The sequence below is a fragment of the Excalfactoria chinensis genome, chromosome 3, assembly GCF_039878825.1.
Source record: "Excalfactoria chinensis isolate bCotChi1 chromosome 3, bCotChi1.hap2, whole genome shotgun sequence".
Classification (NCBI taxonomy): domain Eukaryota; kingdom Metazoa; phylum Chordata; class Aves; order Galliformes; family Phasianidae; genus Excalfactoria; species Excalfactoria chinensis.
In genome coordinates, this window is record NC_092827.1 from 84,744,184 (window position 1) to 84,772,157 (window position 27,974).

The 27,974-nt window shown below is 43.6% G+C and overlaps 2 protein-coding genes across 6 annotated transcripts; one reads left to right on the top strand and one right to left on the bottom strand.

The window, feature by feature from the left end:
* Positions 1-48: 48 nt before the first annotated feature.
* Positions 49-12,795, bottom strand: NSL1 (NSL1 component of MIS12 kinetochore complex). Its single transcript, XM_072330974.1, has 6 exons — positions 12,538-12,795; positions 11,694-11,775; positions 8,796-8,926; positions 5,912-5,966; positions 2,373-2,440; positions 49-1,567 (listed from the first exon to the last, which is right to left on the bottom strand). Exons 1-6 carry the CDS (start codon positions 12,793-12,795, stop codon positions 1,289-1,291), a joined length of 873 nt encoding a protein of 290 aa, XP_072187075.1. The 3' UTR covers positions 49-1,288.
* Positions 12,759-27,920, top strand: TATDN3 (TatD DNase domain containing 3). 5 transcript variants are annotated; one of them, XM_072330972.1, is made up of 11 exons: positions 12,759-12,850; positions 12,928-12,960; positions 13,033-13,106; positions 13,226-13,310; positions 14,926-14,988; positions 16,025-16,134; positions 16,614-16,669; positions 16,832-16,944; positions 17,942-18,022; positions 18,402-18,539; positions 27,558-27,920. In XM_072330972.1, exons 1-11 carry the CDS (start codon positions 12,794-12,796, stop codon positions 27,606-27,608), a joined length of 861 nt encoding a protein of 286 aa, XP_072187073.1. In that variant the 5' UTR covers positions 12,759-12,793; the 3' UTR covers positions 27,609-27,920. The 5 variants fall into 5 exon arrangements, with proteins under 5 accessions (XP_072187073.1, XP_072187071.1, XP_072187072.1 ...); XM_072330970.1 differs by lacking the exon at positions 27,558-27,920 and adding an exon at positions 23,408-23,498 and having other exon boundaries at positions 17,945-18,022; XM_072330971.1 differs by lacking the exon at positions 27,558-27,920 and adding an exon at positions 23,408-23,498 and having other exon boundaries at positions 17,948-18,022.
* The last annotated feature ends 54 nt before the right edge of the window (positions 27,921-27,974 follow it).

Consider the following 27,974-nt stretch of genomic DNA (forward strand, 5'->3'; position numbering starts at 1 on the left):
TCAGTCACCACGTACTGCAGGACTAGGACAGACACTATCCACACCTTTGATCTTTCTTAATTGATTTAATTTACATTGTATAAAAACAGAAGTTTGTATATACAAAAGTGATAGGAAATATTTACATACGATTAAATATACAAAGTCCTACTACAGGTGGTCACCTTCACAAAATAAATGATGCTACAATCTGTCATGCTACAATCAGTCTCTAGACATCAAGCTGCACCTGCCTTCTCACTACACTACATTCCATTAGCAAAGCTTCCAAAACATCCTCTCTGTACTGCAGGAGGGAATACATTACATATTAGTTAGACACGAGTACTTACTATAAGCATATGCAGTCATAAGCTGGAAAGTTTTCAGTGGCTAAGGCACAATGCTTAATTTAATACTACTATGTAAATGTCTAGATACTACTGTGCTTATACAAAAAACATGGTAGCTCAATCCCATGTGCTGCTCATCTGTATTGTTTCGGATTTTTTTTGTAAGTTTAGTCAAATACCACAAACGATGGCCAAGTCGAGATCCTGAAATGTGTAGATCATTGTCCAGGAAACCCCCAGACTGCATAAATCAGTTAAACAAACTGAAATATCAGATGGTAAAACGCAGATGGTCGAATCATTGTGCAGAAGAGCACACTGCAGGGAAACATATAATTATTACAATTCCAAGTTCAAATCAAGATGACTGTTAACAAGCCCTGCTGACCTAAAAGATTACCTGAGAGGTGGAACAGGAGGGATCAATTTTAGATTTGCATGTGGGCTTTCTAAAAACTAAAACATTGTATTAAAATCGGTGGGTTTCGTATGCTCCAGTCTGAAACTATTTTAAGTTTATTTATTAAATACCCAAACTCGGTATAAATGAAGTATCGTTAGGAGAATTAAACATTCTCCAGCATCTCCAGAGATGTGCCTGCTGTATACGAGCACTTAGTGGTTCACAAAAGGAGCGCCCACACACAGAAAGCATTTGCACGGCACAAAGACTGAGGGCAACAAATGCTGTAATAAAAGGGCAAAAGAAGAGAGTTAATCAGTAAACATACTTGCTGGGTATCAGGTGTGACTGGTACATATAGGCTTTCGTATACCACCAGTATAACAATAAGAGAAATACTTAAAAGAATCAAAGGACTAAATAATGAAGGAAGCTCTCTTTCACAGCACTGAATTAGAGAGTAGGATAAGTTTGTTTGGTTTTTTAGAAAAAACTGAATACACTGCACAAGCATATTTCTGAATTTCCAACCTTGAAATACTAAATGGGAAATCTACGCGCTGAGGGTAATTTTCCTCCGTCGCAGTGGGTAGTATCTTCTCTGTGGTGTATCTGCAGCTTTTTTTCTTTTGAACAAAGTGTAAGGGTTGTTAGCGGTATCAGCATCTGTCGGTGTGACTTCTGCTGGTGATACAAAGCTTTGGACACTGTTTTCTTTCTTTGCATTACAACCAGCGAAGACTTCTTGACGCAGCTTGCAGAGTTCCAAGGTTGGTTGCCAAGTTAATGCTTGGGAAAAACCTTCTGCTCTTTCTATTAGTGCTGGGAGGGACTGCAAAAGCAAATCAAGTATCTCAAGTTACATGGGAAAAGCAATGGTGACAATGAGGGAGATATGTTAATTAGATTCTGAAAGGCACAAAAGCTTCAGTGTCTGCAGAGATGATCCTCAGGAAGGCAGGTGAAGGCTGGGAACTCAGCTACCAGCTTAACAGTGACAAGGGTCTGCACTCAGAGTGCAAGTGTACGCTAAGTTAAATGTTCCTTAATTCCATTTCTAGACTGAATCAATATCACAAGAACACAGTTCAGTTTGTGTGTAAACTGATGCTATAGTAACAGATCACAGAATCATAGATTGGCATGGGTTGAAAAGGACCACAATGATCATCTGGTTTCAACCCTGCTGCTACGTGCAGGGTCACCAATCACCAGACCAAGCTGCCTAGAGCTACATCCAGCCTGGCCTTGAGTGCGTCCCAGGATGGGGCATCCCCAGCCTCCTTGGGCAACCTGTTCCAGTGTCACCACTCTGTGTGAAAAGCTTGCTCCTAAATGTCACATGCAACACAAAGTTACAGCGGTCTTCAGAAAATATTTTTCAGATGCTGCAGATTTTAAAATCTCTGTAGGAAATATTTCCTAAAGTCAGAGGGTGTTCTTCTTTCCCACTACAACTGAGGGACAATTCTTTACAGATGTAACTTCAGTAATACAAACCAAAGGATGGACTTGCTTCCAAAGTACACAGAGGCTTTTTTGTACAAATCTACAACCAAGATAAATTACAACCCTCATTTCATGACATCATCAAAACAAGAAAATGAAATGAAAAAATCCCCTTGCATAGAACTCACCTTCATTGCCTCACCAATCTGCTCGGATGCCATTTCGGTCACCTGCTTCAGATCTGTGATGTAAGCATCTAAGAGAAACACAAAGCTCCAATAAATTCCCGATACATAACTACTCCCCTCCTTCCCTGATACTTGCTACTGACTTCTTAACACTGGGCATGCAAAGCAGCGGACTCCCTCTGTAAAATTAAACGTACAACATATCTCTTTAATTAGTGTTGGTGATGACAGCTGATGCGCTTCATCTTACTCTTACTACTTTTAGTCATGCAAAACGCAGCAGTGCATAGAGGTCTCAAATATTGCAAGCCACAGAGTTCTTTGCTAGAAATCCTACAGCTTGTCCAAAACATGAGACACAGAGACAGTACGTGTATAAAGGAAGAGGTTAAAAATAAATAGATCTGTTTCTCAGTCTTTCAAATTCATTATTACATTGTGGGGAAAAAAAAATCCAAAGGATAAATGATTGCAGAATACTGGGGGAAAATACTGGACCGCAGTAGCAAGATGATCATCAACACGATACACATTTGTGATGACTGGTTTACAAACAATAATAATTCTTCTGTTCAGGAGTTAAAGTTTTCAAGTTATTACAAAGCAGTTTTGCATGCTCTCTGCCATGATCCTGCTTGAGGCACCATGCCAGCAACAAAAAGTTAAAGTCAGCAGCTCAGTAAGTGTACCTCTGGGAACTAAGTTGTGTCACCTATCACTAGTATTTGTCTGTAGGGTGTCATCAGTGCCTGCAGAAGAGTAACACTTTAGATGGTACATGCAGACCTAAATCATTTCAGAGCAAAACGCAGATCTGCTTTGAAGTCAATCTAATTAATGCTACTGAAGATGATTTAAGTCAATCACTGCTTTCTAGTGCAGGGTGACAGTGACCTCCTGCTGAAATGTAGTATGCAGCAAGAGACGGTGTTTTGTTGAATTGTCTGTGCTATGTGCCAACAGTGCTCATCAAACTTGGCTTAGGAAGCTATGGATATGGATGCTAAAAAGCACAGTCAGAATTTGGAAGAAAAAATATTCAAGTAGTAGCCTCTTCAAATACAATGCAGATGTCTATGATGGATATTCTCTAAAAGAACATGTCTTTAAAAGGAATTCTTGCAGTAGAATATGGGGATTAGAAGACTATGAAGTTGTAAGGAAGTAGAAGAAGGAAGTAAAAATAATTCCAGTGATTATTCCAGTTATACAGAAAGACTGACATGCAATTAAATGAGATTTGCCTGCAGGAGTTCAGCTTTACATGGACAGCAGTATATTCCTCAGTGTTCAAGGCTTTCCAAAATGTAGGGAAATGAAAAGAGGAAATGAAAGGTATTGAGTAATCTAAACATTTTTTGTTTCTGGCCGCTGTACTTGCTAAACTGGGATACATAAACTTCCCAAATACTACATAATACTAATATTCAGCACAAACTCTATGCTGTCTTGACTGAGGCTTTGCAGCTACCTAACATAAAAAAGTAAAACCATAGTGCAAGATCTTACTACCTTGTGAGTACTTAATTCATATGAGAAGAGCATAGAATTACACACTAGAAACCAAAAGAAATGCAGACATGAAGTGACACTCTTTGCTGCTCCTCTTAGCTGCTTTGCTGCACAGGCTGGCACTTCTGGAAGCAACATCTCCTGTTTACAAAGAGGAAATGATGCCTAGAGTGAAGCCAGATCAGCAGAGTGAGAAGCCTGAGCCTTGCTTCTCAAACTTAATTTAACACCTCTGCTTGTTACACCACTTTACAGCATGTGAAGTAATCCATAGACAGTTCTTTTACTATGTTTGCCCACTTAAAACAGCACTGGCAGACTGCTCCAAAAGTACTGCCTCCTGTTTTATGATGTTGGCCTGTGATGTCAGAGGCAGATGGTGGTGGTACAGCAGTAGAGAATGAACCTTCTCACCAATATCCCATTACATGTCATTGCTATGGGACAGAGGAACAGTCTGACAAAATGGCATCTGACATGGGAGTATGTATCAAGCAAAGGTGTGTCGCTGAATACCTCCATGCAGAACAAATGGCATCCATTGACATTCATCAGTGTTTGCTGAATGCTGATGGAGACCAGACAATGGATGTGAGCACAGTGAAGAAGTGGGTCGTGCATTTCAGCAGTCATGATGCTAACATGAAATACAAGCCATGTTCGGGACAGCCATATGCACAGCTGTCACACTACAGAATGAAGAGTGCCTAGATCAGCTCATCCACACAAATTGGCAGATTACAACTGGAGAGCTGTGTCTGAAGCTGAATATCTGCTTCAGAGCATTGGATATGATGCTGGAAACATTGAAATATCACAGAGTCTGCACCAAGTGGGTCTCACAAATGCCTACATAGGAACACTGCATGCAAGTTTGTCAGGACCTATTGAATCAATACAAGTCTGAAGGTGACTGTTTCCAGGATCACATCATTACCATCATGTCAGCACTGTGAGTTGGAGTCAAAACATCAATCTACAGAGCAGTGACATGTGACTTCCCCATCAAAAAAAAAGGTTAAGACACAGCCCTCTGTGGGTAAAGTGATGAGCACTGTTGTTTGTGATAGGAAAGGAATGATCATAGAATCATAGAATCACAGAATCACAAGGTTGGAAAGGACCTATAAGATCATCAAGTCCAACCATCCTCCCTTTACCACACCTACAATAATACCACTAAACCATATCTCCTAGCTCCCTATGGAATGGGAATCATGTGTGCCATCCTTCTGGATTTCCTGGAACCCAGACAAACCACCAGCTCTGACCACTACATCCTGATGCTGACTAAGCATTCTGACCTGTTTTTATGTACTGAAAAAATGAAAGGCATTTCTTTAGGCCAGCTACAGAAAAAGCACCTCCTATTCTACTACTGCAAAATACACATTGTCTTATACAAATGCCTCAGAACAAGGAATCGCCTTTCAAAAGCATGCAGCAAACTTATGACATTTTCCAACATAAGCAGAACAAAATTTGATGCATGCTTTACAAGTGAGGAGAGTCAACCCTACCAGCAGTGAGTACCACAGGACAGCTTTCAATTCCTCGAGGAAGCTGCCTGATTAGGAAGAGAGACTGAAGCATTTCTAGTATTTATACAGGAAGGAACACAAGAATGGCCAAAGTATAATGTCAGCGGTCCATCTAGTTCCACATCTTGCCTCTACCAGTAGTGAAGAAAAGAGGTGAGATTAGAGGGTGAATAGAGGTAAGAGAAAGAGTGAATATTTGACAGTTTCTTTCCTGTGCCCTCATAATGGCATCTTCTGCCTTTAAGCACCGCATACAACAGCAGAGAGCATTCAGAATAAGAGAAATGCATACAGGTTAACAAACTAAAGCAGCAATACTTCAATTATAACAAACTTCTGGCTATTTTAGTTAATCCAGTCAATAAAGTTAAATAAATTTAAAGAAATAAAACTCCTTAAATGTTTGTTGCTGGGCAGTAAGGAAGGCAGTGTTCCCTTGGTACTGCTGCCCTCCTCTCAGAAATCATTACCTTGAGAAATCATTACCTTGAGAAGGCTGTGGTTTAATCTCTTCTGGTGTTACGACAGGCTGGTACAGCTTCTGCAAATTCAAAACAGAAAAAATCTGAATCATCCCCTTGCTTTAACAGATATCTAATGTATACGTAGCAGTTAGAACAATGGAGAAAGGTTAATAGAAGGAGATGGTGGTGGAATTATTTACACAGAGTGTATTAGATGTTTAGTTTATAGATACTCAACTACTAAAAAGAACATTCTGATTAACACAGTTAAGTTCAGCGAGAACACGTCTCCAGAATCTGCTTTAGTTTATGGAATTCTAATTATAAAAGCATGAGAATTTCTAAATTAAAATCCAGATGTTTTGGAAGAATCATTATCATCTGCTGAACAACTGGGGAAAAAAAACAACAAACAGCTCTGATTCCTAAGGAACCATTCACACAAACAGAAGAAAGCCAGCTGCAGAGTAAAGGAGTTCAAGAAGCATCCTAAATAAGTCATCTACTTTAGGATTCAGGTGGAAAAGAGCTCTTCTTTTCCAAACGACCTTGTTACATCTTGTTATGCAATAGCAGATTTTCACAGAATTGCAGAATATGCTTAGTTGGAAGGGACCCGCATGGATCACATTGCCCAGCTCCTGGCTCCACATAGGACCACCCAAAATTCAAACCCTATGTCTGAGTGTATTGTCCAAACACTAAAATGAGCAGGAATCACACCTTCTTCTCCTACTGCATGCAATATTTGTACACAGTGCTCAGATACACCCAAGACTTCTCTCTTCTAGGCTGAGCAATCCCATCACACCAATGACTCATCGCTGGACTTGCTCCAGTTTGTGCACATCTTCCTCACAGCGAGGAGCCCAGAGCCAGACTCAGTACTTCCGATGCAACTCCCCGGGGCTGAGAAGAGGGAAAGAATCACGCCCTTGGCATGCTGGTAGTGCTCTTCCTAACGCAGCTCAAGAGGTTGTTGGCCTCCTTGGCCACAAGGGTGCGTTTCTGGCTCACGGTCAGGTTGTCAGTCAGGGCCTGCTCGGCAAAGCTGCTTTCCAGCTGTGAGGAAGCCTGGACTGGTGCATGTGGTTATTTCTCCTCCAAGTATCATCTTTCACTGAACTTCATGAGTTTCCTGTCAGCCCATTTCCCCAGCATATCCAGGTCCCTCTGAATAGCAGCACAACCATGCAATGCATCAGTCACTCCTGGTTTTGTGCTGTCTGCAAACTTACTGGGGGTACACTCTGTCCTGTCATACAGATCATTGATGGAGATGTTAATCAGTACTGATCCCAGCATCAGTCTCTGGAGTATATTTGCCTCCAGTGGACTTCACGCTGCTGATCACAGTTTCTGAGGTCTGCAGTTTAGTCAGTTTGTGATCTACCTCACTGTATATTTACCTAATACCCTTGCAATTACATCACTTGTAGGCACGCTCCATCAAGACTCACACTCAATGCATTGCCTTTTTTCTTTAAATGTCCCTAACTTGACACTCTTCTACCATTCCCTCATGTTACATCTTCCTTGTTTACTTGTTTCCCACAGGACTGAGGAGCCTATAGTTCCTGAAGGCAAATCTTACCAGGAAAGACAAAGACAGGACTAAGTTTCTTGGCCTTTTCCACATTGTACAATCAACAAGTAAATAAAGGTTTAAACAGATGTTTCATTAAGAAAGATTATTGTGACTGAAAGATTATCTATAATAAATGGAAATGCTCACTGATGTTCAAGGCTCACAGTAAACTCCACAAAGGAGCAATCTCCACAGAAAGAGATCCTGCCTCAGTGGCAGTCAGCCCTTAAACAGCATTTAGGAGAGGTGCAGCCAGGCATCACCCCTTCTGGTAGCACAGCTGAATTGTCTTCACCTGTGCTCCTGCAGCTGAATCAGTGCTTGCCTCAGGTGGTCAATCAGAGGTTCAGGCTGTGATCAAGTTTTCTATACACATGTGTTTTGTCATCAGTCCCATTCAGAGAGGGAGAGCATTTTCCCCAGTTCTTCTTTCTTTATCTAACCTGTTCACGAATGTGCTCACACAGAAATGGCTCAAACAATGTACTGCGGTATGGGTAGCCCTGTCTTTTACTCCTAAAGATTCAGATGTCTTTTTTTCCCCTCCAAAATCATATAATAAAGCAACTATCATTAAGCCATTAACCTGCCAGAAAACCAAGATGGTTTAAGAATGTATTCTTAAGTGTCCAACTTTTGAAATGTACTTCAGGAGATGGGGAGGAGGTCACAACTCTTTAGGATAGCAAAGGGAATAAGAGAAAGAAAACCAACACCGAATTAACCTGCAAGTAAGCAAAAAAGGAGTCCTAATGTAACTGCAGAAAAGAAACTTAGCAACTAGGAACATGACTGGGCTGCCTAATGCCAATGATTTCACCCAGTGTCAAAAAAAGAAAAGAAATCGATGAAGCTATTCACTATCCATACTACCTTTCTTCTTCCTTTACTGAAAGTACTCAGTGTAGTTATTAGCTCAAGGGAAGTACTTGGGAAAAAACACAGACATCTTTTAAAGAGCCAAATGCTGCACGTGGTAATATTTCTACCTGCATGTATTGTGACACTTAGTACTTTAACCAGCCTCCAATAAGAACTTCAGAAACATGAATTTTACAAGATAAATAGGGATAAAACTGACTTGTAAAGCACAAATCATCATGTGGGAAAAAATGCGCCTCAGTAATTTGCTGAACTGTAACACAGGCCCAATTCATTTGCAGTCACAGCAGTTTGTAATAACATCTTATTTTACTGAAGAACAAATAAAGGCAAATTCATGCAAGGAAAATATTTAATTATATGCCAGAATCAAGCACAGCTATGTGAAGAAACTTAAAGGTCAACATTTGATGATTTGTTCCTTCAAATTACTCACCAGCATCTCTTGCTCTGCTTTCATGGTCTGGACAGCATGCACAAGTATCTTCTTAGGCCACTGCTTACGTTTTGTTGCTGTCTCAACAATCAGCTCATCAAGCTGATCTTCAAGTATTTTGATGTTGGCACCTAGGCATGGCAAGCACGCAACAAAATTATTGTAATGATGCTCCTACCTACAATGTTTCTTTTCTTTGAGACAAAGTTGTAAGGAAAAAAAACAGCTTTAGATCAAACATGATATGGTTAGCTTGTGGCTGGACTTAATTTTGTGTAATTTACAAGCATTGAACAGGATGTAGCTGTCCAAGCAGTAATCTGAAGCATAACTGACCTTGTACCATATAGAAGACAGACATACATTTTAATCATTAAATCAATTTATACATTTTTAATAACGTACGCCATCACATTAACAAAACCTTGTTCCCAGAAGTACTCCACATGCATCTCATGGGGAGATGGAAAAGCAACATTATGTCTTTTTGCTTTCCAAATTTGATGGCAAAGACTCTGCATCTGATAGGAACCAACTTTTCCAGGGCCTTCTTTTCCAGTCAGATTAGGCTAAATGTGTGGAACGTGACTGAAGTATTTTGACTTCTGGTCCTGTACTACAAGCACTCAGCTTCTCCATGACTGCAGTTAAACTTGACAATTTTTAAAGCTTAATACACTGCTTTATAAGTGTTTTCAGCACCTGGACAAACAAATGCCTGCACTGTTCTGATGCCACAAACCATCATTATAGACCAGAACAATTATGAGTTATGGAAGAAAACAGAACTAACAGCTCAGTGTTATATCCTGACCTTTCATAACTGAGAGACAGCACATATTTCTATATTCTTCCATTTGCACACCTATAGTTCTTTTTTTCCCATCAGCAGTGATTTAAAACCCCAACAGTGGTCTTGCTTTATCATTTTTACATTTAATTTTGAAAATCTCTTAGAATTTACATTCACAGTTTTCCATAACATTGAACATAGCTTACAAGCCACGCGTTATTGTCAATCTAGTGGTAACAAATGGATTTTGAGCACCCTCTCTTGGTCAAGCTGTGCAGAATCAGGCGATTATAAACCTCAGAAAGTTAAAAAACCAAAAATGACAAGTTTTGAGAGTTGGTGGGATTCTTTATTTTTTCAGACTTGCCATTAAAAAATATATGGGAGCTCTGGCATTCTAGATGACCATCTACAGCTGCAGAAGCTTCCAGACAAAAAACAGGGTGCTGTTACTACATTTGCCAACTCAACATATCTGCATTTTTGGCTTCACAGAACTGCAAAAATCATCATGTTGCAGGCAACAAAAATCTATCATTAATACAGGAAGCACACAGATTGTACAGAAACTGTCTTTGGACACCAGATTACCAAGAATCTCCACTATTATTCCAAAGAATATAATTATACTGTATGTATTACTTCTAAATATATGATTACATAGCAATAACAAGCTCTTACTTTGTATATTAAATGGTAGCAATAGACATACTATTTGGTCTCTTGATAGAGACGAACTGGTGGCCAGTGTTACCCATACAAAATCACTCAGCTTGCAAAGGCTCTCAGGTCTCTTCTGACTCAAGCCTCCTGCTCACAATGAGGTCTAGTGGGAAGTATCTGGGCCCAGGCCAAAGGGTCGGAACTAGAGAGTCTTAAGTCCCTCCTGACCCAAACCATTTTGTGGTTCCAAATAATCATTCACCTGGACCTGCTGATCAGACTTCTGTTGAAAAAGTAACATTAGAGTGGCTCACTGTTTGCTCACCTGGACCCCCAAGTACTTTTCATCCTGTACCACCGCAGGAGGTAATCAACCTTGAGGTAAAAGAATGAGCCATTAAGTGTAACCCTCTGAGCTCAATGATCCAGCCAGCATTTCCACCTACCTAGACTATTCCACCTCTGCTTGGATAATGGCAGAACACCAAGAGGCTTGGTATCTTGAGTACATGATGTATGAGAAGCATACAGGAGTTTGTTCAGCCTAAAGAAGGCTATGGGAGAAATCTGTTACCCTTATCTAGTTGAAGGGTTGTTGTAGAGAGGATGGAGGCAGGCTCTTCTCAGAGGCATACAGTTTAAAGACAAAGGCAACAGATATGGTGTAGTAAAGGAAATTTCAGCAGCCACAAGGAAGAAAATTTCACCATCTGAAAAATCAACCAGTAACTGCCCAGAGCAGAGCAGAGCTGAAGCCTCCACACTTGGATCTACCCTACTGCTTCATTCGAGCTTTAAAAATAGATCAGCATGCCCTAGTCCATCAGATTTCGTACTCTCCCTTTGTTCTTATGAGAGAAGTTGTTGAAGTGGAACATGCTCTTTCCCAACCTGAATTAAAAATTACGTTTTGGAATAGTGACTTTCTAAAAGCTTTCTGCAGACTCTCTAGCAAGACAGCTGCCATTAAAATTAGTTAAACCTTATTATTTTCCCGTGTCAATATCAGATGTTGTGAGAGTCTCCAAACTACTTTTCTCTAGTAAAGAACAGATCTTTAAGTTATTTAGGTGCCATAACAGTGGTAGCTAAAATTGTGCCTAACTATCTGTAAGCATCTTGCTCTAGGCATCAACCAGAACAATGCTCCTTCTAATAAAGCTGTCTTCCCTTTTGTTTTTGCCATGGATAGTTGCTGCTATACCTTTTAGTTGCTTTTCCCTTACAAACACTGCTCTGTAAGAACCACGTTACTGCTGTGCAGTACTTCAGTTTTTTATATACAGACACAGCCAAGCTTGAGTTCCACCTCATCTGCTTCATGAGCGTCATTGCTGCCGCAGCCACTAGAGGAAGAACTGCCCAATTAAGAATACGCCTAAAAAACCCCCAACCAACCAAACATATAAACACAGGTGAAACGAATGAAAAACCATACATACTGTTTGGTTCAGAGTCGGCTGATGTCTCTGCCCAGGGCTGCCCATTAATGGTAACATTCTCTCTCACTGCTGCCTCAAAGTTCTGCAAGAGATGCATATGCTGGAAAAGTTATGCTTTAGACACACATGCAACGTCAGCACGTAGGACCCTTCCTGTATGACTGCCTGGCTCGGCAGGCAAGAATCACAGAATCCTTAAGACTGTGACTCTCCAGCCATCAAGCTGGCATGACCATGTCCAGCACTGCCACATCCCTCACTGCCACGTCCGTGTGTTTCTTCAACATCTCCTGGGAGGGGGACTCCACTACTTCCCCGAAAGTCCATTCCAATGCATGACTGCTCTTTCTATGAATCATTTTTTCCAATCTAAACCTCCACAGCACAATTTGAAGCCGTTTCCCTGCATCCTATCCCTTGTCATTTGCGGCGCACCTCGCCGCAGCCTCCTTTCAGGCAGCTGTAGAGCAATACGGTGTCCCTTCAGTCTCCCCTCCTCCAGACCAGACAGCCCCGGTTCCCTCAGCCACTCCCTAACTCCTCTTTTCTGGCCCTTCACCAGTTTCTCTGCTCTCCTCGGAACGCGTTTCAGACACTCCATACCCTTCTTGCAGCGACAGCACCCGCACCGAGTACAGCACCCGCACCGAGTACAGCACCCGCACCCAGTACAGCACCCGCACCCAGTACAGCACCCGCACCCCGCGCCTTCTCCCCCCCCCACCCCGCGCCTTCTCCCCCCCCCACCCCGAGCTATTAATACGGCTCGCTGACCGCCTAACCCGGCAGGCCCGTGCCGTAGCGGTGAGCCCCAGCCGCGCCGCAGGCCTCCCCGTGGCCGTACCCAGATCGCGTCGTCCACAGCGGCGGCGGCGCCGCCCGGCTGCCCCTGCGCCAGGCCCCGCAGGAAGGGCGCGCACAGCCCCAGCAGCTCGTCCAGGCCGCGCCGCGAGCAGCACTGAACCCGCGGGTCCCGCCGGGCGGGCGACCCGGCCGCCATTTCCCGCCTTCTCCGAACCGAAAATGCCGGCCCGGAAGCACAACCCGGCGCTCCCCCGCCCCTTCCCTCCCGCAGCCGAGGCCGGGCGCGGGGTGGCGGCATGGCGGCGGGGCCGGTGGACTGTCACTGCCACCTCTCCGCGCCCTGCTTCCAGACGGTGAGGCGCCGCGGGGCGGGCGGGCGGAGGCCTGTCGCGTCGCGGCCCGGCGCTGAGGCGCTGCGTGTCTCTTGCAGGACGTGGCGGCCGTGGTGCGGGCGGCCCGACAGGTGAGACGCGGCCCGCAGCCCGGCCGGTGCGGCGTGCGGCGCGGCCTTCAGCACTGTTTATGGCCGTGACAGGCAGCCGTGGCGGCGCTGGTGACGGTGACCGAGCAGGCGGGAGAGTTCCGGAGCGTGCTGGAGCTGTCCGACAGGTGCGAGGCGGCGGCCTGATCCCCGCGTCCCGGCGGGACCGTGGCCGTGCTGCCGGCTTCGATGCTCGGTTGGCCTTCGGTTCCACCTCATACTGGCTCGGTCTGGCACTCTGTTCTAGGTTCCCAGGGTTCGTGCTGCCGTGTCTGGGCATTCACCCTGTGCAGGAGGTTTCTCCTGAAGAGCAACGCAGTGTTACTTTACAGGTAAATTGGCGGCAGGTAGCCTGGTGCAGCTGTGATGTGCTGCTGTGTGGACGTGTCTGAGGGATGGGATGCCATCCAGAGACCTAGACAGGCTGAGCGGGGGCACAGGAAACCTCTTGAGGTTCAACAAATCCAAGTCTCGCACCTGGGTTATGGCAACCCCCATTATCAGTACAGGCTGGGGGTACACAATGGACCACAGCCCTGCCTAAAAGGGCCTGGGGTACTGGTGGATGGCAGGCTGGACATGAGCCAGCAATGCAGCCTCGCAGCCCAGAAAGCCAACTGGATCCTGGGCTGCATTAAAAGAAGCACGGCCCGCAATGTGAGGGAGGTGATCCTGCCCCTCTGCTCTGCACTGCTGAGAACTCACCTGGAGTACTCAGATCTGCATCCAGTTGTGGATCCTCAGTACAGGAGAGACGTGGATCTGTTGGAGAACATCCAGAGGAGTGCCACAAAAATGACCCAGGGGGTGTCATACCTCCCCTATGAAAACAGGCTGAGAGGGGCTGTTCGGAACAGAGAAGACAAGGCTCCAAAGAGACTTGAGAGCAGCTTTTCTGTATTTAGAGCAGGGCTGTAAGAAAGAAGGGTAAAGACTCAGTATTTACCAGGTCTGTTGTGTTAGGGTTGGGGGGGGCTTGGTTTCAAACTAAAAGAGAGGAGTTCCATATTCAGATTGTATCTAAGGAAGGACTAGATGACCTTTGAGAATCCTTCCAACTCAAACAGTCCTGTGATTCTATGCCATGGCTGCGCTGGAGATGCAGGGGGTGCCGTGATCTGCCTGATTTCAAGTTAGCTGTGTTTTATAAAGTGGAGAACACAGCAGACCAAACCCCAGGGCCTCCAGCACAGCATCTGCCTGTGTGACTTCAGCAGCACTGAGAGCCATCTGGCCCCAGAAGTGATGCTGCTTGCAAGCAGTTCTAAAAATCCCAAGCGAACGGTTTGCTCACAGTGAACAGAATGCATCTTGTTTGCAGATGGCCCTTTGTTAGCGTGGGACTGGGAGGATACCAGTTTGTGCCCTTATCCTGGGGAAACTGGAGGACAGTCTGCAGCCATGTAGATGTGACCAGGCTGGCTATGGGCTTTGTTACTACTACCGGTCCTATGGGAAGTTCACCTTGAAAGGAGGGGTCTTTGGGTAAAGCAGGAAAATCCTGCAGGTCTCTGAAATACTGATGATGGCTCAACTTCCGGTAATAGCAAGTTTAAGGTACAGAATTTATGAGGAGTGAAGGGAAAGGCTGACGGTAGAAAGCTGGGAGAAGTGGCTGACACAGCAGACAGCTGTGCTGCCGCTCAGCAAGGCCTGGCCATGCTAGGGAGTTGGGTAGAGGGGAACCTGCTGAGGTTCAACAAGTGCAAGTGTAGGGTCCTGCATCTACAGGGGAAGAACTGTATGCATCAGTACAGGTTAGGGGCTGACCTGCTGGAAAGCAGCTCTGCACACAAGGACCTGGGGGTCCTGGTGGACAGCTGGTTGGTCGTTAGTCCAGCTGGTTCGTCGTGAGCCCTGTGTCCAGGAAATCCAAATTAAACACAACTTTGTATTCATACGGCTTCCACCTTGTAAGGTCAGTGAGGATTGCTTTTGTTCTTGCAGGATCTGGATGCAGCATTGCCACTAATAGAACTCTACAAAGATAAGTTGGTGGCAATTGGAGAAGTAAGTAGAATTCCAAAATGGGTTCAAACATATCTGGCTTTGGCAGCATCTGCCACCACAGTTACAAAAACTTAGTGAGCGCTTGACTTTGTATGTGCAGTAAATGTTGCTGATGGTCTGAAAAAAACACACGTCTGATTTGTAATCCTCTTGATGCTCTTTCCTTCATAGATTTGCCCTGTTTTCCTTCATTATATCGTTATTAGGAAATAGTTACTCTTGTTCAGGTCCTTCCTCCTGCAGCACAGTTAGGCCAACCTGTGGTTTCAGCTTGCTTTGGTGACTTACATAAGCCCTTTTATTCTTGTGATCCCGTCTGTCTCTATCCACATAACATCTGTTATATTGTATTCCATTATAAACAAACCAAGGATTGAAAACTTAAGGGTAGCATCTGTTCCTTTGGTAGCAGAGGGGTTTGTGGCTGGTTCTGCACTTACTGAAGGAAAGGCAATTGTTGAGAGAACTTGGAGCTAAACTTGTCATGTGTGGAGCCAGGAGCTGAATTCAATGACCCTTATTGGGTCCCCTCCAACTCAGGATGTTCTGTGATTCTGTTTTACTCCTGTACTTTAGTGAGGTCTTTGGTTGGTATAACAGTGAATTTGGCTTCTTTGACAAAGTTTAAATCCTGTTTGAATGTATTTAGATCAAAAAACTGTAAAATCAGTGGTTAATTTTTACTAGAGATAGGACTTACAGGTTCAAGTCAGAAATTCAACTTAGATTGGAGATCTAGCTTTGAGATTTTGTCTGGAATAGTATTTAATAGTATATAAGAACTCGGAAAACTACTTACAGATTAAAATGCTAAATACAGTAGCTGCTCTCAAATGCTTTCATAATTGAGAGTCTTATCTTGAGGATGAATTCCATTCTGAATTAAGCTACAGCTGTGGCTACAGCCTTTGTAATTGCCATCTTTGATGATACCTTGCAGGTCTGAAACTTTTATTTTCTTTTTCTCTCTATGCTATTGTGATTTAGTCAAGCATTAGACCTGTACTACTTTCTCGCTTTTGTTCTTGTACCATAGGTTGGATTAGATTTCACTCCCAGATTTGCCAGCACAGATGAACAGAAGGAAGGACAAAGACAGGTTCTGACCAAGCAGGTTGAGTTAGCAAGAAAACTGGATTTGCCTTTGTAAGTTTTACTAATGGGAGAGTTTTCCAGATCTCAGTAACCTCTGTAAATAGTTCCCAGGATTTATAATTGCTAAGAGCCTCCTGAACTTACATGTCTTAAACTAGTATTGGTGTCCTGACAGTCTGCAGCTTGAAATGTAATTACTGATATTTGCCTGTGAATACATTGGAGTTCTTTATCCTGTCCTCACAGTGTTGTTGATAAATATTCAATGTGGCTAAAATGATTTAAATACACATCTCTAGATTTTTTTTCCTGGTAAAAGTGCTAACACAGATGAATTGTTTTCTTCCCAACCTGCTGTTGGTTCATTGCAGCTTGCTGTAGGGAGCCTGCTCTAGCAGGGAGCTGAATTAGATGACCTACAGGTGTCCTTTCCAACCCCTGTGATTCCATGATTTGTGTTTATGGAAAAACAGACACACATACTGTTGTTTAATTTCCTAATGCCAGGGCTCTCTCTCTTTCCTTTGCAGAAATGTTCACTCCCGCTCAGCTGGAAGACCAACCATTCATCTCTTAAAGGAGCAAGGTAAGTTTTTAATGCATTTTTTTCCTTCTTATTTTTTACCAACAGAGTTTCACAGAATAATTTCTTCAGTTTTGTTATGCTTTCCTATCGTTCTGTGCCCAAGAAACCTTGTGAACCTGCTGTAAACTCTGCTAATAAATAGGTTTGTTTCTTTTCTCCAAGGTGCTTCAAAGGTGTTGCTTCATGCGTTTGATGGGAAGCCATCTGTAGCCATGGAAGGGGTGAAAGCTGGATACTTCTTCTCCATTCCTCCTTCCATTATAAGGAGTGATCAGGTGACGTTTGGAGGGGATCACTTCTGCTCGGTGCTTGGGAGCTGCAGGCGATCGTTGTCAGCTTAGCATGTTTGCAAACATAACTACATTTGTACTGTGCAGCTCAAAAGAATGCTTGGTTGTTTGGTTGTTTCTCATTGAAGTCTATATGGTCCAAAGGGCTGTCACGGACATATGGTCACAGTCACTTGATGCTTTTTGAAAGAAGATCCCACTTTCAGTTACATTTAAAATTACCATTTTGCTATGGCTGTATTTCTGTCTGGGACTTCTGCCATATATGGACATTTGGAGGAGAAATTTTGGCTAAAACAGCTCATCTGTTCCTGAGAAGTAAGCATTAAGAAAATGAGCCTTTTTGCTCGGCTATATTGCTTAAGATTGGTGCTGGCCAGTCTCAGCCCTGGACTCAGTGAAATGCTGCTTCTGTTTCTACTCTGGGCTGCTGTGAACTCTGCTGACTTCTCAGGTAGCAGTCTGTTTCCATCCTGCGCCGTTGTCATTTTCTCTGATAAGCTCAGGAAATGTACAAAAGGAAAAGGCATCATTCAAGTGGAAAGGTTGTGAGGACTGGATATGGCTGTGGATGAGGACAGGAAGCTGCAGAAAGGAAGGCAAACTGGAGCTGAGGAGTAGAAGCAGAAAGGGGGAAAAAGATAATCAAATGCTCTGTGTACAGAAAAGTAGTAGATTAAAACTGCATTGACAGTCTAATTCTGTGCAATATAATCACGTAATTCGATAGAGTAATAAGGATCCAGTATTCAGGTAATAGTGCTTCAGATGGTTAGAGTCACTAAAAATGGGACAAACTTTTTTTAAAGGGACTCTTTAGCAGTTCCTGGTAATGTTGCTGCCATTCTGAATTTACTGACAGTATACTGACAGTGGCATCAGAGTCTTTGAACACTGCTTTTAAATGCAGATCTTATCTTTATATTTTTCTCACAAATGTACATGCATAAAACATTTAATAGTTCTCTTTATTGTCTTCAAGAAGCAGAAGCTTGTGAAAGTGTTACCTTTGGAAAGTATATGCTTGGAAACCGACTCTCCTGCTCTAGGGCCTGAAAAACAGGTAAATGATGATGGGGACTTCTATGTTTGTATATCCACTGTGACTCCTTGTGCAGATTAGTTGCTAGCATGGGAGAGTGGAGGAGTGTAGGCGTGGACAAGGGATGGAGGAGATTGCTGGGTGGAAATTTTGAGGTGTATAATTCAGAGAAATAGCCACAGAGGTTGCACTCCTGAAACTGGGAAAGAAAAAGAAATTCCAGAAAGGGTCAAAGGGGAAAATGATGCAAGGACAACAGATACCTGTAATTTCTCTACCATAGATAGATACAGTGTGATGAAAGGTGTGTCAGGAAGTACTGAATCTGAAGCACTTGTCATCTGGAGGGGTCTGTTATTTCTTCTGCTTGAGTTTTGAGATTTGATTTTTTTTAATCCAGGTGAGAAATGAACCAAAAAATATCTACATTGCTGCAGAATATATTGCTAAAATTAAAGGAATTCCAGTTGAAGAAGTTATAGAAGTGACGACACAGAATGCGCTGAAAGTATTCCCCAAACTTCGTAACTTTCTTCAGGTATAGACTTGGAAACTGAAATATATGATGTTGCTGAAACTTTTGTTTATGACATAATAAATAAAACCAACACACATCTTGGTCTTAAGAGGAGTTTCGCCTCAGGGAGGCCAAGAAGTGAGCACAGTGTTATACAGATACAAGTTGCAATGAATACAGTGAGTTCATCAAAGGCCTCCTGTATGCAACAAAATTGGCTTTTAAATGGGATAAAGGTACGTTGTTCTTCATTCCACTGACTGGAAGTCACTTGTCTGTGGCCCCACTTGTGTTTATGTTAGCTCTGCTAAGGCATGCTTGAAAACCCCGGTGGGGTGGATGTGCTGTGTGTCAGTCAGACTGGGCTCTGAGCAGGGCAGGTGTAGCAGCTCAAGTTCTTTTCAGTATACAGTTGGAAGGAAAGAATGGCAGTCCTTCTACTTTCCCCCTCCTTTCCCCTTGCATACAGTAACTTAACAGTTGCTCAGATCTTGGCTATTTTGAGAAGGGTGTAGAACACTGGATTTGGTGTTATCTGCAGGGCTTCTCTTCCGTCTGCCCAGTATCAGGAGGCAGGGAATGTGAAACGGTGACAAGTCCTGTGTTCTGAGGTCTTAGAGAGACTTGTCTGCTATGGATTCTGCTATGATAGCCAGTGTTCTAAAAACTGGATCTTGTGTTGTACCTTGTATGAACATGCATCTGCTGAAATACCGAGCAGAAATTTGTTGGCTTACACAGTGAAGAAGTGAGTTACAGATGACACTTGTTCTGAGGGCCACGTAGGGAGGTACAGGCCTTGTCTCCCTGGCAATTGTTAGTAGCTATGTGAAGAAAACAGGGAGGTATTACTTTTTAGTCCATGGCCACCTTTAGTAGAAAATAGTGCATCCTATCAGCCCTTGGCAAGAGCATTTGGCTTTAAGATCGGGCACACGTGATTTTCCAGGTTAGGCTTCTTCCTGTCTTCTTGCTTAAGTATCTTCCTGGTTGCCTCTTTGGAAAATGATTTGTAATGTCCTGTTCTGAATTCATCAGATGTCTGCCTTTCTGTGGGTTGGATGAGGAGGAAAGATAATATTGTCTTGCTTGGCATTTCAGGTTGCTAGCAGTAAATAGCTTGGAGCTGAGTACTTCTGCCTTAAAGTTCAGGAAGAAGGTTTTGTGTTGTTTCTTTATTTGCTGTTTTGAGGATTCAGGTGGAGAAGATATCAACTGTCCAGTAAAATAGAAATGGGAGCAAAACCTCGTGCTATAAGGCATACCCACACTGTGGTATTCTGCACATAACCCAGAGTTACCTTATCCAATTTAAATATTCGTTTTTGCAGCAAGCAACAAAACTTGAAGTCTGTGTTACAGTGTGCATGCAGATCAGCACTGCTTGAATCTCCTGAAGCTTTGACCCAGATTAGTTAGGGCCACTTGTTGTCCTGGATCTACAGGCATCAGTTCCACTGAATTAGTGAACGATGCAGTTTGCCTCCAGGTGGTGCTAGGGAACAGGTGTGCAATAGTCTTAAATTATATGATATTAACCATTATGTTGTCACAGGAGTTGCTAAGCAGGTGATAGCAGGCTATGTTACATGTGCTTCTTGTCTGTCTAGCAGGCCCTACATGGTGTGATAGAAAAATGAAAAAAGGTTTGTGATTGTTTGGTAAAAATAGTGCCTTCGGGGTGCCTCATTCACTGCTCAGTGCTCAGTCTTTGGTACAGCACCTGCTGGAAGAAAAGCCCTGCATCACTTGGTGCTTTCCAAGTTTAAAAGACAACACACAGATGGACATGAGGAACTCCTGTGTGTACAGGGTTGCAGTGAATGCATCGCTCAATATAGGACACACATCATGAGGAGGATGCAGTGTTTGTAGTGATGTGAACATACTTTTCACAGGCTGAGCTTGCAGTTCATTTCTGGAGGGCCGCAGGTGCAGCAGCCTCACAGGGCCCTTCTGAAACTTCCCTTGAGGGTCTGCTTCTGCCAAGTACCGCGGCAAGCTGTGAGGATTAGTCGTTTTTCAAGATTTTAATGTGGGAACAAGTGAGGAGGTGACTATGAGGCAAGCGAGGAGGTGATAATTAGACCAGGCAATTAATACATGCAATCCTGTTGCTCATTGTGATAAGAGTTTGAACAAATTGACCAAAGGTGGAGGTGCTTTCAGCTGGTTCCTATGCAATGCATAGATAGGTTCTTTAGAAGCAGAAACAGTAAATAATTGACTGGAAATGCAACTTTTATCACTAATGAGCTTCTGCTTTTGTTTGTTTTTTCATTAATGCTGCCCGGGGCCTTTGTTTCCATTACAGAGCAGGAAAACGAATTTGAGAAAGTTATTGGCTTAGCAGAAAGGTTTGTTGTCCTTCTCTTTGCTTTCTATATGGAATTTTAAAAGGCACAATTGGGATCAAAGAAAAGTTACAGGCTGCCACAGCACCTCATTGTCTCAGTGCTTTCCTTTCCAGCAGGTGGTTATCCCTCCCTTTGCGCCCCAAGGCTGGTTTTCCATGGACATGAGGTCCCTTCCTGCCCAGAGTGCTAGCCATCTTTTGTGCCCTTGTGATGCTGTGCGTCATGGAGCTGTGAAAAATAATGGTGGAGAGAAAAGCAATGAGGCACTAGGACATGCAGCCCACTCTATCCAGAGCTGTTCCCTGTGGCACTGCATCGGGTATATACTTGGGTTTTGTCTCCTTTAATGGGCATGTTAGGATCTTGGGTCTATTCTGGCTGTGCCAGGGCTGTGTGTTCTGTCAGTGAGTAGTGAAAGCCAATGCTTGGCTCCCTGTCAGCTCAGCCTCAGCACAGATCAGGCAGTGTCCCGGTGTTAACAGAAGATAACTCATTGCACAAGTAGCACAGGGATTTTCTTTCCAAGTGATTTGGGACCTCTGCTCCATGGCAGTCCCACTCTCCTGTGTGTGCCCCGTTCCCCACTCCCAGCCACCTCATTCCCAGCTCCCCATGCATTTCCTTCGTTCCTGCTGTGGTGCTACCCTATGTGACCAGACCTCCTCGCACTACACCACTATGGCTGGGAAACTAGAGGGCTGGGGGTTATCTGACAGGAAGGCCTGTCCTTGTGATGTGCGCTGCTGGAAAGGGTGGCTTTGATGGTTCGGTTGGCCCAGGCTTGTTGCTATAAATACACAGAGAGAGCACTTTTGAGCTCAGAGTCTTTCTGGACACACAACAAAGAGGGAGGAAGCGAACAAACAGAGCACAGTGGGAAGAAGAAATGGAGCACCATGTGGGGAGCTCCCATCAAAGCACCCCTGGATAACTTCCCTTCTGTTTTGAGGTCAGTGTACCTGCCTGGGGAGCTCCAAGTGGAAGCTGAGCTCTGTGCTAGCACCATGTAACCTGCACATGTGGATGTCAGTGCCCTCTGAAAACATCCCCTGCTGATCTACGTATGTAGGTGGGACTTTATCTGACAGGCTCTTTTCATCAGGGTGTTCAGAATCGGGGATGAGGCATCTGCACAAAACACACATTCACACACGCAGTCAGCTAAAGCAAGCATCAAGGTGTTTTACTACATACACACTGACCCACTAAGAGATCCCAGAAGAATCAGCCAGCACATCTCAGATTGGATGTAGGGTACCTTACAGGCTTTCCATCCTTTCTCCCCACAGAGACGCCATGTTATGGTTCTTCACTGTTTTTCACTAGTACCCATACTGTCCTCTTGGTGGTAACTGGGTTATACTCACCTGATGGGACCACTTGGGGTTTATCTATGTGATAGTCCCAATTTTGTTCCAGGCTGTATGACACAGCAGAGAAAATATCCCCATTGAAGCAAATGGAGAGAAAAGATAGAGGGCTGCTTTCTCTCTATGGGACTTCGCCAGTGATCTGTTTGTGCATGGCTGTACCACCCAGTGTGCCTTGGGGCTACTTGTTCATAAAATCCCTGTCTGGGCTCCAGCTCTCAGCCCTCAATAGGTATGACTTAAAATGGAGGAGGTACAAATCTTGTACTTGTGTAGGCTTCTTAGTGCGTTAACACCCATAGCTTAGTTGTGTTTTTAGATTGACAAACCTTTGGAAACAGGATGTTGTAAGGAAGATTTGCAGCTGTTTGAAAGCCCTTTTTCTGTTGTAGATAGCAGTTCTCTCCCCAGTGGGTCAGCATTTAGGAGAAAACAAAAAGCCAGTTACCACCACCAGGGAAGTTTGATTTCATAAATATGGATCTCAGGAACACCAAGATCAAATTCCCCTTGTATTTATCCACAGGCCATGTTATGGTAAATAAGCATGCTGTGTGCAGTTGATACACATGGGGAAGGGTCACAACTATACCTACCCAGGTGCCCAGAGCACTAACAATAAAAACAAATGAAATCTACTACAGAATTTCCAGAGATTCTCGTAACTTCAGATAGAAGCAAATAGGAGCAAGAAGGAAATAGCATCTGGCCTATGGTGACCAGCAGAAAATAAATATTTGGAGAAAATCAGAGATCACAATTGCTTTGCCGTGTACTGTCTGTGTGATCTGGCCGTAAAGCCACCCTGAGTGATTGAGAGAGGGTGGTTTGGGACAGAGGTGTCCTCATACGGCTTACTGCCAGCTACTACGTGTATACCCTTTGGACCTGGCATAATAGCTGCAAAGGTGGGGCTGGCTAATAGCCATCCAGCCATAGGAGCCTGATCAGAACAGCATCAGCAGTGAGTCAGTGCAAAGTGAGATGTGAAAACACCTTTATACCTGACTGCCGACGTGTCTTATGCTGCTAAAAGTGTTTAAAATAAATAGAGATCAGGATCTGTGGAAAGGTACAGCTGTCCATGGAATCACAACGTGTGAACCTTTACCACTTCCCTGGAAGGGGACCTACCTTGCTGTTATCTTTACTTTTCTCCCAGCCATTACAAGGCAGAATCAGGACGTCTGTCCTTGCGGAGTTCCTGGAAGCCGTCTCAGCACACTATAATTAGATTGCATGAGGCCTGGCCTTCTGCTTGTCTTCCAGCTATCGTTCTCCAATATCTGAATCAATGTAGAAGGAGAAGTGATTGGTGGGGAAGCTGGGGGTGACCGGGGCTGACTTACATGCCATGGAAAATATCAGTGATATCAGCGCTCCCCTCAGACCTGTTTTCCTTTGAAGTGAAAATGAGATGCTGGGATTTGAGCAAGGCCTCATGTAGCAGCTTGGAGCTGAGCTTCCCGCAGGCTGTTGTTTTTAAGTGCTTTGAAATGAAAGGCTGAACTTTTTCACCTTCACCGCTACCCACTGAAATACTGCTGCTTCTAGCACCCAGACATTTACCCTGGGAAGGGCTGCACTGCCATGAGAGTTTCTGACTGTGCAGCGAGGAACAAAAGCTGACAGCGAGCAGGAACCTGGGGATGTTGCTGAGCATGATGCACCCAAGCCGTCAGCCCAGCTGGGGCTGCCCAGAGTGTTCCTTCACCAGTGTGTTCAAGTAACCTATGGCTTTTCATGAGCTCTGTGAGTCTGCTTGCTGACATCCAGCACAGCTTTTGTCCTGTGCATAGCTCCAAGGGGCCCAAGTTCTACTGCCTGTGAAGAGAAGTAAGCAATCAAAAGTTATTCCCAGGACCCAAGTAATTTCCTCTTTATTCTTCTCCTAGGGTTTCTAATAGCTGCCAGCCATTTGCACTGTCTGAGGTCTTAAGGGACATAAATGCTCTGTTTAGCCTGTATTTGCAGTACATTGGAAATACAGGATTATCTCCAGAAGCTTAAACAGTCTGAATGCCACTCTGGCTGATCTGGTTCCTGTTTTGAATGTTGCTATATTGATTACTGTAGTGAGACTGACCTTGTCATGTGCTATTCTGCCTTATTTTGTTTTCTTGGCAGCGCCAGAAATTAATTCAACAGATTCCATGTTGGAGAATGGGTCCAAACAATGGGTCCCTCCCTTGGTCCACACAAATAGGTTCAGTCAAAAACAGGTAGATCAGTCCCCTTACTTACGCCCCTTTTAAACTCTCTTCCTGTGTTAATGTTAACATGGCTTTTCTAATCACTTCTGTCCCACTGTCCTTTGCTAAGTCAGGCTGATGTCATTTGATCTCCCTCTAAACTTAATGCAATGAAAAGCCATAGAGCAATGTAACCAAATATTTTCTTTTTTACTGGCCAGGTCTTACTGTTTCGTATGAGAAGTGCCGTGAGGATTTGAAAAGATAAATAATTTGTAAGTCAGCATGTCAGCTTTTGAGCTGAGATCATGTGGTAGCTGCTCCAGTAGAGCACACCAGTGGATGCGTTCATCGACACCTTGGAGAACGCTGAATTATCTCCCCCATAATAAAAGGGAGGAGAATCTTCACTGGGATGTTCAGGCTTTGTGGCTAATCTGAACCAGTCTGAATCTTGCTGGGTGTACTATAAAGAGAGCTGTCTGAAGGGGTCTTTGAAGAATGCTTCCCAACAAAGGAACAGAGAAAGTCTCTTTTGGTGTCTGGGTGGCTGAGTTCCTGTTCAAGCGCTGTAGGCTGCAGGAATGTTACTGCGTTTTCCATAATGTGCTGTCACAGCCAGGGGCTTGGGCAGCCATTGTTTTTTTTTAATTCAACTCTACACAAAAAAACATCCCTCTGACTTTTAGTTATGCTGAGGTCAGCCAATGTCTTCCCTATGGAACAGATGTAGGCCGTTAAGAAACACGGCTCTCTTCCTGCTGATAACTTCTTCAGAGGGAAATTGGGAACTTCAAGCTGTTAGCAAATATTTGGGTTTCCTCAATAGAAAAAGTAACGTTTCTCAAGACCTGGTGAGCAGTCTGTATTTATATCACAAGTGCATTCCCACACTTGGCTCTTACTAGATCCAAATCCACGTTTCCTTTCCATCTACTTTTTAAAGAGTGCACACGGTGGTGATGAAGCAAGCAGTAAAAGAGTCGTGAAACTGAAGTTCACCTTATGGTGTTTTTTCACAGTACAGCACATTAAATCGCTGCAGCTCTCAGGTTATCTGAGACCTCCTAGAAGTGAAGGAGATGTTTTATCCTTGTTCCTTTGAGTGGTGCTTTCATTGGCCAGTTGTTCAACATCCTACCAAAGCTGTCTGACGCTTTTCTTAACGTTAACATGGCTTTTCTAATCACTTCTGTCCCGCAGTCCTTTGCTAAGAGGATCATTTGATCTCTTTACTTTCTCTTTTTTTTTTTCTATCTCTTTACTAATAGGTGTGAACGTGGGCAGTTTGATGTTGCTTACTGTTTATAAACGATTCAGATGGAGGTTACACTTTTTGTGATAGATGAAGCTGTTACCCATGGTGAATAATAACCCAACACATGCTACCTACTGGATTTGTTCACTAGTTATTTAGTTAGTTAGTTGGTTAGTTAGTTAAAACACAAACTCTGTGTATGTAACATATTATCTCCACTTGGTTTGCTTGGAAACTCAGGAGAACAGTTCTGTTACATATTACAGACTGACAGCTGACCACAAAAGGAAAACCAGATGGCAGGGCAACAGAAGCACCAGATGTACATTTCTGCATCTTTTGTGTGGATGGGGACATCTCAGAATGCTGGTTTCTAATATTATTTACAGAAAAATTCCCTGCTCACTTATCACTCCCCATATTTCAACACGTAGAACTTTTCTCTGGTGCTTAAGTCAGGGTATACTTCTGTGCGCCTGCACTATAAGAAAAATCACATACATGTCACAGACAAACATCCCTACTGTGGGCAGCTATGTTCCAAAATGAAGGTGCCCAGACAAGCCCCTGGAGTTAATCTATGAGCAAACTTCAGGTAAGTGCTTTGTATTGCAGATGTTCATTCTGTGAGAGAGGTTAAGGCTTTATGCTGTGCGGAGAGCAGGTTGAATGTTGCTGGAATGAGGACCACATAGGAGGAAGAGGATGTTTACATTTTCCCTGTATTCTCTTAACAGCTTTCAATGAAGAAATTTAAACATGCAGCTCTTTGACCATTTTATTTCAGGCCCAGCTTGCTGAGATCTGTTTAATATCTTGCTAAAATAGTTCATTTCCAGCTCAGCTGGAACTTGAAATCTTTTGTTCTGAAACCACCTTCTTAAGCTGCTGTAGTTGGATTTTTTCCCCCCTTGGTCTAAAGACAAGCACACAATGCATTTCTTCAGTGGAGATTGTCCCTGTGCTGAGCTCAGTGTAACCAGGAGTTGAATGCTTCATAAAACGACATTTAAATTCCTGACAGTAAGGACTGACGCGGTTTGAAACGTTACAGACAGAAAATCCTGGGAATCTGAATCATGTGCCCGGTGCACACAGAAATGCCAGCTTTGATTTTGGAGAAGTGTTGGTGTTTTGGCAACAGTCTACAGTCCCAGTCCCATCGAAATGCTCATTTCAGACTCCTACCCTTAGGATCAAGTTTCACCACGATAGATGCTCTTGTGAATTTCTAGGTGGAGGGCTTAGATGTTGTTGTAAGGTTTGGAGGAACAATGTGACCAGGAATTAATGCCACTGGAATAGCCTAGCTAGGAGTGTTAGGAACGTAATTGTACCTTGAAAGCAGCGCTCTATAGTTGTCTTCCCTTTATTTTGCTATCTGCTCTGAACTGAAATAAAAAAGCACCTTCTGAATGATGTTTCATCCAAAGATGACATTATCTGAAAGATAAAACTGAAGTTTGGAAACAGTTACAAAAATACATCACCTTTTCAATTGACAATATATCATGGTAACAGTAACAGATTTTGGATGGGAGGCTAGATTGAAAAAGGTTAGCAGTAGTTCTAAGCTCAATTTGTCCTGCAAACCTTGACATAAGTCTTCTGTTTTTAGCTTCATAAATTATCCACGAAACATAGAACTCCAAGGATGCACATTTTAAGTGAGCTCCTCCAATGGCAGTTTCTCACAGGACAGCTCTCTCCTGCTGTTCAACAACGCCCTTGGCCCCGCTTCTCATACAAACAGATGTAAATCACAAGTAATGGTTGCGAAGCCTATGAAATACAGCAGTGTAAAAAGTTAGGATGCAAGTATCAAAGATTTTTCCTGTTCTGCCTTTTCCTTTCCTCTTCAGGAAGGTACTTCTGGAGATAAATCCCATGTCCCAGAGATGAAATTGCATTGACTTTACCACATCAAAGTCAGCCTGGTTTTACTTTACTAACATCAGTGTTGCTGTGGCAGTGATACACTTGACTTCAAGTTGATCGGTTGTAAATACTTATTTCTTTCTGGAAGAAAACCACTTCCCTTATGGGAGCTCTTCTCTAAAGTCTCCTGATGACCTCCACTGCTTTGATGGAAACATATCCTCTGAGGTGCAAGCCAGGCCATGCCTCTTCTCCCTCATACCAAGCATCTGCACTGCCTTGTCATGTCCGTTGTAACCAGGTGCTTTCTTCACTGCCTCAGACATCATTTTGAGGAAGGTTTTGATTATTTCTTCTGTGTGGGATTCCTGTGTAGAAAGCAAATGAAATCAGATCACTGT

Bases quoted from the DNA above. Each gene is read 5' to 3' on its own strand.
- TATDN3 (XM_072330969.1), top strand. From the start codon at position 12,794: ATGGCGGCGGGGCCGGTGGACTGTCACTGCCACCTCTCCGCGCCCTGC. The intron at 13,311-14,925 runs GTAAATTGGCGG...TTGTTCTTGCAG, and splicing joins AACGCAGTGTTACTTTACAG to GATCTGGATGCAGCATTGCC. The intron at 18,023-18,401 runs GTAAATGATGAT...TTTTTAATCCAG, and splicing joins CTCTAGGGCCTGAAAAACAG to GTGAGAAATGAACCAAAAAA.
- NSL1 (XM_072330974.1), bottom strand. From the start codon at position 12,795: ATGCCGCCACCCCGCGCCCGGCCTCGGCTGCGGGAGGGAAGGGGCGGG. The intron at 5,967-8,795 runs GTGAGTAATTTG...TTGAATTTGCAG, and splicing joins AAGCAGAGCAAGAGATGCTG to AAGCTGTACCAGCCTGTCGT. The intron at 1,568-2,372 runs GTGAGTTCTATG...TTGCTTTTGCAG, and splicing joins AGATTGGTGAGGCAATGAAG to TCCCTCCCAGCACTAATAGA.